The sequence below is a fragment of the Tasmannia lanceolata genome, unplaced genomic scaffold (assembly GCF_043159265.1).
Source record: "Tasmannia lanceolata isolate RefF3 unplaced genomic scaffold, GAP_Taslan_0.1 ptg000006l, whole genome shotgun sequence".
NCBI lineage: Eukaryota > Viridiplantae > Streptophyta > Magnoliopsida > Canellales > Winteraceae > Tasmannia > Tasmannia lanceolata.
Genome location: NW_027518683.1, coordinates 31,508,875 through 31,519,232, shown reverse-complemented (window position 1 = coordinate 31,519,232; position 10,358 = coordinate 31,508,875). Strand labels below are relative to the sequence as shown.

Sequence of the window (10,358 nt, the reverse complement as noted above, 5' to 3'; positions counted from 1 at the left end):
TCACAAAACTTGGGTACTTACTGGAAACCCAGTTCTTAAACTTGGGTACTCGTTGTTCCTAAACTTGGGTACTTGTTAGAAGACCAGCTCGTCACAATTCGACTATCAACAGCCTCAGTCCCAGGTTATCAAAATTAAAAAGACAAGTCGAGCAAATCACTCAGTTGAGAAATATCAGAGACAGACAAATGTGATTTCATTGATCAGAATATGTGGGGCCTCGAGGGCCATTACAAAATTCACTTTAAAGCGGCTGCTAAGAGCTGTAGGGTCTCAAGGACCATTACAAAATGAGGTCAAAATAAACAAAAAAAATATATATATACTAAGCATCTGGAAGAGAGGTGATGTCAGCAGGAGCATCAGTAGGAGCATCTGGCTCCTCATCAGTAATCTTCGGCCTGGCAGGGAGAGTCATGTTCTGCATCAATAAGTTTGGATTGCAGGCCTGGAGCTCCTGGAGGCAGTCGTAGTATCCAAGACTATAAGCCTCGCTCGACAGGCTGAAAAGTTCAGCCTCCTTCGCCTCTGTGGCCTCCTTCACTGCCGTCTCCTGCCTCTCTTTGGCTCTTCCTCTTTGAGCCTCCATGGCTTCAGCAGCCTTGACCAGTTTCTTCTTCTCTGCGGCCAGATCCTCCATCAACAACCTCTTCTCCTCCTCTACTCGCCCGATGCTCGTTTGAAGCTCCTGCACCTCAGCGGCCAACTTTCCGTTCACCTCTTCAGATGCAGTAATGGCTTGGGAGAACTTCTTACTCTTCTCCTTGAGGTCATTATAGTAGAGCAAGATCTGAAGAAAGAAACAGGCATCAGTATGGTAAAAGGAAGAAATGGGCAGAAAGTTAGCAAACGGATCACCTCTTCCTTACCTGGTAAGCTGAGGATAACACAGCCTCCTCTCCTGTAGCTGGCGGCTCGTGAAGGACCTGTTGCTTGTCCTTCCGCAGCAAACACTTGCTCATGATCTCTGCTGCCACTCGGCTCTCGCCTAGGGCAGTGTCATCCTTCAGAACGGCCCAATTGGGTCGAAAGACGTGCTCACTAAGCCCCGTAGGAGGACGAGCTCCAGAACCGGTTCCGGTAGAAGCACCACCGGACTTAGAAGAGCCACCGCCCTGGGCAAAGGGGCCTATCAGCTTCACCGTAGTCTTGGCCCTCTGGGATGGGGGTGGAGGAGTGCCCTGTGATGGGGCCGGACTCGCCAGTACAGTCGCCTTTCTCTTCTGGCGCTCCTGTTGTGCCTGTGCAGCACCCTCCTGTGCCCGTGGCTGGGCTCCCTGTCTTATCTTCTCGACAGTCGATTGTTTCTTCATTTCTGCCAGACAAGCGAGCAGTCAGAAGCAAGCATATAAAAGTAAACATATTCTAAAGACAAGTCTAGCTACATACGTTCTGGAGTCGCGGCACTCACGCCCAGTCCAACTAGCACCTCCTCTCCTGAGAACTCTGCACAGCGGATAAGGCCTGACTGCTCGATCTCCTTCCGCATCAAGGCGAAAGTCTCTCTGTCCTCACTCTCGAGGAGCGGCTTTCGACTTAATTTGGAAGTGTCCGGAGTGTCCCACACTAGAGGGACAGGCCAGGGCTCACTGACCTCCTTATCCTCGACGTAGAAGAACCTATTCTTCCATGAATGTATTGACGAGGGGATGCCGGTAATGATTTTAAGTTCAGGGCGCTGGCTGATGTAGATCCAGCCCCCTTCCTTATGCCTCTTCAGATGTGCACAAGCACGGAATAGCGACAAGCTCACGCTCCTCTCTAACCGGCCGTGGACAAGATACAAGAACCGAGTCAGTAGTCTCCATGAGTTCGGAGCTACTTGAGCTGGGGCCAGTCCGTAGTATCGAAGCACCGCTGCGAAGAATGGGTGCAAAGGAAATCGGAGTCCCGCCCTCATCGACTCCTCATAAATACAGAGATCTCGACTCTCGTTACAGGCTCTGTCTCCCTCTATAGCTGCCTTCAGTTCAAATCTTGGAGGCACACAGTACTTATTCCTAATGTCGCCTAGCATGGACCTGGTGAGGTAGTTCTCTTCGACTAGAGCTCGCAGGTTGTATTTTGGGTTGGCATCCATCCGCGCTCTAGCGACTACCTCCACCGCCTGACCAGGAAGGAATGTTGTAGACGCCTCAGCAACGTCACTTTCAACACTCCCTTCTGCTCGGGAGAGACTACCAGTGGGGAGTGGAGTGGCGTTCAAGTCTAAAAACACCTCGTCCCTGTCCCCACCGTCGTCGCTATCTACAAGATCTATCCTAGCGGACGTCCTAGCCATTACAGGCTTCTGCGGCGGCCTAAATTCTGAACTACTGCTAGTGGAGGACTCCGTACCGGACTCGGAACTCGAATTACTATCAGACATGTAGTAAAGAGAAGGGCTGAGAGGAATACCGGTGGGTGGAGCTCGTCAAGTCCTTGCGTAACTCGAACTGCGAACTGCGAATTGAGAACTAAGAAGTCGGAGCTCTCAGAGCAAGAAAAAGAAGAAAAGTAAAAAGTAAAAAATGGAAGGGGGTAAACCTCCTTTTATAGCTTTTCAGAGGCGGTGGGGCATTAAATGCGACGCACGCATCTCGAGGACACTCGAATGGCGCCACGTGTCCCATATTTATGATGGACACATTCTCCCACTCAAAAATACGATCAAGCACGCGCGTGTTCCTACGTGCATGAAAATTCACATCTCTGCTCCGCACTCCATGCTCCGTACTCCATGCTCCGTACTCCATGCTCCACACTCCGTACTGGATCTTTAAAGCCGAACTGGATATAACGCGTTTCAACAAAACGACAAAAATCAGTCCGGTCCGAACCGCACTGGCCGCAAGACGACAAAAAACAGTCCGGCAAAATCCGAACTGGATATAACGCGTTTCAACAAAACGACAAAAATCAGTCCGGTCCGAACCGCACTTGCTGCAAGACGACAAAAAACAGTCCGGCAAAATCCGAACTGGATATAACGCGTTTCAACAAAACGACAAAAATCAGTCCGGTCCGAACCGCACTCGCTGCAAGACGACAAAAAACAGTCCGACAAAATCCGAACTGGATATAACGCGTTTCAACAAAACGACAAAAATCAGTCCGGTCCGAACCGCACTCGCTGCAAGACGACAAAAAACAGTCCGGCAAAATCCTAACTGGATATAACGGGTTTCAACAAAACGACAAAAATCAGTCCGGTCCGAACCGCACTGGCCGCAAGACGACAAAAAACCAGTCCGGCAAAAGCCAAACTGGATATAACGCGTTTCAACAAAACGACAAAAATCAGTCCGGTCCGAACCGCACTGGCCACAAGACGACAAAAATCGGTCCGAACCGGACTCAACTTCGAGCCGGACTCCGGACTGGATCTCCGGACTCAACTTCCAGCCGGACTCCGGACTGGATCTCCGGGCTCCACTTCCAGCCGGACTCCGGACTGGATCTCTGGACTCCACTTCTAGCCGGACTCCGGACTGGATCTCCGGACTCCACTTCCAGCCGGACTCCGGACTGGATCTCCGGACTCAACTTCCAGCCGGACTCCGGACTGGATCTCCGGACTCCACTTCCAGCCGGACTCCGAACTGGATCTCCGGACTCCACTTCCAGCCGGACTCCGGACTGGATCTCTGAGCTTAGTTTTCTGACTCACTCCCAGATAAGCCTACCCGTTAAGAGAATCGATTGATCACACTTTCCCAAGTCTCTCAATGACTTGGAAAACTAGGGGGCAACTGATGGGGTGTGAAAACACCAGCCTCTCACAGGCTGCCACCTGTCCCAGAGTAGGTGAGCTGCAGCCTCTCACAGGCCGCCACCTGTCCCAGAGTAGGTGAGCTGCAGCCTCTCACAGGCCGCCACCTGTCCTGGACACCTGTCCAGGACACCTCACCAGATTTTCCTATAAATACAGGATCAAAGCTCAGACCAATGGGTAATGAAAAATCCCTTCTCTCCCTAAAAACTCTTAGACATCTCCCCTTCACTCCTGCTCATACTGACTTGAGTGTCGAAGGGCCTGTCCGGAGTAAAACCCGGTCTGGTCTTCTGACCTCGCTTGCCTTGTGCAGGACTCAGCCCTCATAGCAGGACTCGTTCTCGACCACCTCACTTCTCGTTCACTCCGGTCTCTCAGAACTCGGCTCCCCTAGTCATCCAGCTCAGCTCTCACGTCACTGTTGTACCTGTTACCGATTTTAGGTCTAACAGGTTTTCTGACCTCGCTTGCCTTGTGCAGGACTCAGCCCTCATAGCAGGACTCGTTCTCGACCACCTCACTTCTCGTTCACTCCGGTCTCTTAGGACTCGGCTCCCCTAGTCATCCAGCTCAGCTCTCACGTCACTGCTGTACCTGTTACCGATTTTAGGTCTAACACCATGTATTCTCTAGAGCTATCTGAGAATACCCCAACTGAGGGAGGGTAGGATTTTCCCATTACCGACGTGGCAACTGATGTAGACACCTTGATCTTGCCATGTAGGCCTACAGACTTGAGGGCATAATATATGTTCTACATAGCAGGTAGGACGAATTGTGCTAATCCTCCGGTATCACCTCATTTCCAACAGCGATAAATTGGAAACTTACATCCGGCTAAGATCGGATGTTCTTTTTGACCCATTTATTTGCTGCCGGGCGAGAGGATCTGAGCTTTCGGAGGTCCTGGTTTAGGACTCCGATGATGAGTTGGATTGGATTCTAGATCCACGGAGGGCATTTAATGCTTTCGAGTTAGGATTGTAAATCCTCATCCGTTCGATTTTGTGGGATTTGTACATGGCAATGACCTCCTTTGCAGATGTTAAGTTGTTGCCGAGCATGCCATAACAAACCCTCACAGTTGAACCCCCCTGGACAAGAACACACCTTAAAGTTAGATTGAAAAATTAAACAAGCTATGTGGGTTCAACTCGGGTCGATTTTTGGGAACTCAGGTTGAGCTTTTATCATAAAATGGGTTCGGTTTCAGTTTAATTCTAATCAATTTGTTAGACAAAACTCGACCCGGACCCAACCCTAATTAAAGCACAACATTTCATAGTATCTTCAGTCATAAAATAGACATGGAAATTATTTTACCTGCGGAAAACAAGAGCGTGGATAATACCAGAAGAGAGATTTGGGGCGTATTAAACATTGTTAAAGGGGTTAGATAATCGAAGAAAATAAGGAACTTGACACCAGAAAAGAAGCGAGTTAGAAATGCTGGGTTTATATAGGACGGAGAGTCAATACATTTGATTATCACATCTCTTAACTTTTTAGCGTGAGCGTAATTTAGGCCTAAAGAACGGTTCATGTGTTCTTTCTTGCTCCAAATTCAAGGATTGAATCGTGGTGTCATTCCAAATGAATGATCTTGAAGCTCGGGTTTCTACATATTTATGAGAATTTATATGATGTGTGGCCGTGAAAACACGGGAAGTCTAAAAAAAGTAGGTACGGCCCACTTTTTTTGATGATCCAAACCGTTCATCTGTTTGGGCACAACGTAAATAGGTTGTGCCCCAAAAATCATTTCCATAGGATGATCCTAACCCTCCGATCTGTAGACGATTCCATAAATGATTTTTGGGGCACTACATATTCTAATCAGTTCAGATCAGAGGGTTAGAATCATCCTATGGAAATGATTTTTTGGGCACAACCTATTTACATTGTGCCCAAACAGTTGAGCGGTTTGGATCGTAAATAAAAAAATGGGCCATACCTACTTTTTTAGACTTCACGTGTTTTCACGGCCACCCATCATATAAATTCTCCATATTTATGAAAATGATAACCGTGCTCCTTTTATAATGGAATTGTAGAGAAATTATATGATGGCCGACCGTGAGAACATAAAGGGCAGAAGGAGACAAAACTTTCTTCCTTGGTTTTTGAACCAAGGAAAAGTAAAAACCTCTTAGATTTAAAATCAAGGGAGAGAGTTTCTCTCTCTCTCTCTCCGAGCTTTATATTCACGGTCGGCCACCATATAAGTTCTCGTCATTCTAATTGTCTTTTTTTTCAGCTTTCCCATTACATTACTTTTTAGAGTTTTTATAGGGTGTCAGCACGGGACTTCACGGGTGGGCATCGTATTATTTCTCCTTTTGGGAATAAATTTTTATCAATTTTTGATATGCGTGCCCTTGTCAATTAAATGGGTGGTTGGATTTACATGTTATTAGTAGGGGAGTGATATTCCGCCCCCCCCCCCCCCCCCCCCCCCCCAAAGAAAAAAAAACAGAAATCGTTGACTTTTATGCTTTTGGAGTTGACGGTTGCTTCTCCACCCCTTCATAAAAGTTAACGAAAACTGTGGGGGGGTGGGGGGGGGGGGCGGGTGTATCACTGCCCTATGAGTATTAATATGAGTGTCTTTATCAAAATTTGTGGCGGGGGAGGATATCACTACGCTATTAGTATTAATATGAGTGTCTTCATCAAAACGGGTGGAAGAACAAATACTAACTTTTTATATTGGGGCGGTATCGTGATCCGTTAGATATTGGACATGTAATGAAATTTCTCGTTCAGTTACGTACCCACTTAAAAACAAATAAACCCTAGTTCCAAGATATCCATATAAACCAATTATACAATCATTCTTTCTACTTTCTAGGCTATCGTTTACGTGTACAACTAAACCCTTCCGTAGTGATCCACTATGATAATGAAAAAGATTTCAACATATACGCCCAAATCGATCAATAATACCAGAATCAGATGAATCGGCCCGGGCCGGCTTACTAATGGGATGCCCTGATAGGTTACAAAATTTAATCTAATTAGAGGAATTATTTGGTATGGTGTTGACATAATTACTTTTATCATGGGAGATGATATTTTTCACCCCCTCTGTAGTAAGCATTCGCCCCGCTTACAACGTGAACAGTGGGTAACTTTAACGCTTTTTGACGTCAAATCATGTTAAAAGGGGGGTGAATTCGTACTATGGGGGGCGAAAATATCAATGCCCTTTATCTTTACAAAAGGGCACGATGTGTTGAATTTTAACCTAAAGAATAAGGGTATAAGAAGGATATATTAGGAATGACGATATTTCCCTCTGTTGGGGTCAGAATCAAGTGCGTGGCCACTGGACCCACAGCTGACCTTCAAATGATAATCTCCCTTGCCAGCACAACTACTCCTCCCAGCACGGAAACCCCCACGGTATTGCTAGCCAATCAACTAGATTTTAAACATTTCTAGTGGATTTATTTATCATCCATTATGGTCCGTTGGACATTTCACTTTAGTTCCATTGTTTACTTTACTCTGACAATTAAACATTTTACACTTACGAAATTAGTTTACTTCACTCTGACAATTAAACATTTTACACATCCATGCTTAGATGGATGTGGGGCCACACAATGTTAGATAGAATAAAAAATGAAGTCATTCGTAAAAAGGTGGGTGTGGCACCAATTGAGGAGAAGATGAGAGAGCGCCGCTTAAGATGGTTTGGAGGTATCCAATGTAGGCCTTTAGATGCTCCGGCGAGAAGAGGCGACTCGTGCCAAATTGATGGAGTAAAAAGAGGTAGGGTAGACTGAAAACAACTTGGGTACAAACAGTGAGGAAAGACTTGATAGCTAGGAACATAACATAGAACATGACCTTGGATATGATAGAATGGAAGAAAATGACCCACGTAGAAGAACCCAACTAGAACCAGGATTAGAGTCGGGTAGATTCCTTTTACCTTCTTCATGAACTTTTTTCTGAAGGATTCATTTAGCCGACCCCAACTAGTTTGGGACGAAGGCTTTGTTGAGTTGACTTGAGTTGACACTTATGAAATTAGTTAGTTTAATTGACAATTCACTTTAGTTCCAAGGTTTACTTTACTCTGACAGTTAACCTTTTTACACTAATGAAATTAGTGCATAGACTCCTTTCATGGCTTTCAAGACCCAAGCATCATACAAATGATGAGTCTCCTACTAAGCATTGGAAGGGGATTTTTTTTTTTGTAAGCTATTTTACTTTGCATTTTATTTCATTTCATCAATGTATAGAATGATATTTGGTAGGCAGCATTATTAAACTACACAATAAAGTGCATACATTGTATTTTATTTCATTTCATTAAGATAGAGAATGATATTTGGTAGACAGCATCAATAAACTTCATAGCAACATAATCGTATCTTATGCATGGGATGTCAGATCAGTATGGGATATCAGATTGGAATGAGGCCAGTAATACCTCATAACTCTTAGGGGGTATTGAGATAGAGTTGGGGTCCTTGGATGGGAGAGTGATCATTGTACTTTCTTATACTTCATTAAATTGTACTTCCCTTAGGGTCTGTTTAGTTCCGCGTATTTGGAGGAAAGGAAACGGAAACGAGCCTTAAATCTGCGGAAATGGGTTAAAAGTGGTAATTTTGTTGACTGGAAAAGGAAATGGTGAGTCCCGCGTGGAATCCGTGATAAATGACGTGTCTCGTAGCTTTCCGCCTAATATTTTCCGCCCAAATACATCGGATTCTTTGAGGAAAATTAGTTTTATCGGGGAAACGAAAAAAGAACTCATTCACGACTCACGAGCAAACCCTTCTCTTCCTCATTTGCAAAAACTATCTTCGTCCTCCATCTTCTCCGTCGAGACCGCCATCGTCTCCGGCAAGTCATCCATTCCCTCCGGCGAGCCTCCATCGTATCTGGCGAGTCCTCCATTCTCTTCGGCGAGAATCCATCTTCTCTGCCGCGTCGTCTCCGGTGCGCCTCCATTATCTCCGATAAGCTGATCTCCCTCTCTCTTTTTGATCTGTCAATGATGAGTTTTCTATAGAGGGTTTAGCCCTTTTTTTTCTTTTATTCTAAAGATCTGATGTACTATTTTCCAAAGAGGGTTTAGCCCATTGATAGAAGGTTAACCCTTTTTTTTTTTTGCTTTTTCCATAGATCTGTTGTAAATATGCTCTCTTGACTAAAATCTATTTGTTTTCCCGATTTCCTTTGGTCCTATATGTCATTCTTCTCTCTATTTCTTTTAGTTATTAACAAATTTGTTCAAGTTAAATCATTCTAGGTATGTGATATCAGGTTCTGGAGAACTTTAATGTATGTATATTTCATGTGCAAAGGTTTTATGGCTTATTTGCTGGAGTAAAATCATTCTAGGTTTTATGTATATTTCTTGTACCTCTTTTTTTAACTCTATAAGAGTAGATTTTTTCAGCAAAGTTGCCCCTGATTTTCAGGATTTTTCTAAATTCTCTCATTCTCTCTAGCTTGAAATAAGGGATTCTTTTTATTCGTTTTCTAATTTAGTGTTCTCTCTCCCTACATATAAGGGATTCTGCTAAGGGATTTGCTAGGAAGGCATTAGCGGAGCATCTGTTGCATGATAGAGCAGCCACATAGCGTCAGATTTTGTCTCAATCATTTAATTCATCAAACGTGGCTGCCCCTTATGCAATGAACGTTCCGCGAAATGCCTTCTGCGATGGACCCTAGCAAATTAACTAAGCATTAGGAGCCCATAAAATTATATGGCCCGCACCAACAAAACAAGAGGGGAAGTGCTCCGCCCATTTTTTTCAACTTGGGACAGCCCGCCTCTAGGGTACTTATGGCAATACTATTACACTAGATATGGCTGTCCCAAGTAACAAAAAAAGGGGCGAAAAGAGTGGGCCCCACCAATCAAAATATCATGTGTAATTGTAAATGGTGGGCCTTGCTCCATAACTGTAAAATGGTGGGACCCAGCTTATACACGGGCTTGGGAGGAGATAGTGGGATGCTTGCACCGCATCGAAACATGAAGTAAAAGTCAAATAGTAGTCCCCACCAATCAAAACATGTGTAAAATGGTGAGCCCCATCCATGCTATGCACAATGTGTAAAAAAATTACACCATAGAAAAAATTCCAAAACAGAGGCCAGCTATCAGTTTTAGATTCATAATCAATTTTCAAAAGGGCAGTGATAAATCATCCCCCATATATCGTAAATCGACTCCATATAGGGCAGTGATTAGAGAGACAGAGATGTGGGGTCGATTTATCACTGCCCTTTTCAAAATCCAATAACCAACAAGGCAGTGCCATTGAAAAGCTAACTCTTATTTTTGTAATCCTTTGTCTTACAAGTTACACCTTGTTGGGTATCCATTTAGGACGGTACCAAGACCATGTGAGTCACACGATGATGTTTTACAATATCAATGCTCTTGATTTCATAGACATGTTCACTCATGTCCCTTTTTCAGATGATCACAAAAAGGGACCGACCTTATATACCAATACCAATGAGAGGGCAATTTCATAGTTATACATCAGATGTCCTCCCATCTATGCAATCATCTTCATAGATCATCCACAGGCACTTAGGTGATCTCAGGGCATGCAAGATC

General features: G+C 44.7%; 1 protein-coding gene across 1 annotated transcript; it reads right to left on the bottom strand.

The window, feature by feature from the left end:
- Positions 1–325: 325 nt before the first annotated feature.
- Positions 326–5,154, bottom strand: LOC143878920 (uncharacterized). Its single transcript, XM_077381136.1, has 3 exons — positions 5,078–5,154; positions 870–1,315; positions 326–790 (listed from the first exon to the last, which is right to left on the bottom strand). Exons 1-3 carry the CDS (start codon positions 5,133–5,135, stop codon positions 326–328), a joined length of 969 nt encoding a protein of 322 aa, XP_077237251.1. The 5' UTR covers positions 5,136–5,154.
- Positions 5,155–10,358: the final 5,204 nt, after the last annotated feature.

What these genes read in the sequence shown, in the direction of transcription:
- LOC143878920 (XM_077381136.1), bottom strand. Translation starts at nt 5,135, where the DNA reads ATGTTTAATACGCCCCAAATCTCTCTTCTGGTATTATCCACGCTCTTG. An exon ending in CACGCTCTTGTTTTCCGCAG is followed by an intron (nt 1,316 to 5,077) that starts GTAAAATAATTT and finishes CTTGTCTGGCAG; the next exon opens with AAATGAAGAAACAATCGACT. An exon ending in TGTTATCCTCAGCTTACCAG is followed by an intron (nt 791 to 869) that starts GTAAGGAAGAGG and finishes TTCTTTCTTCAG; the next exon opens with ATCTTGCTCTACTATAATGA.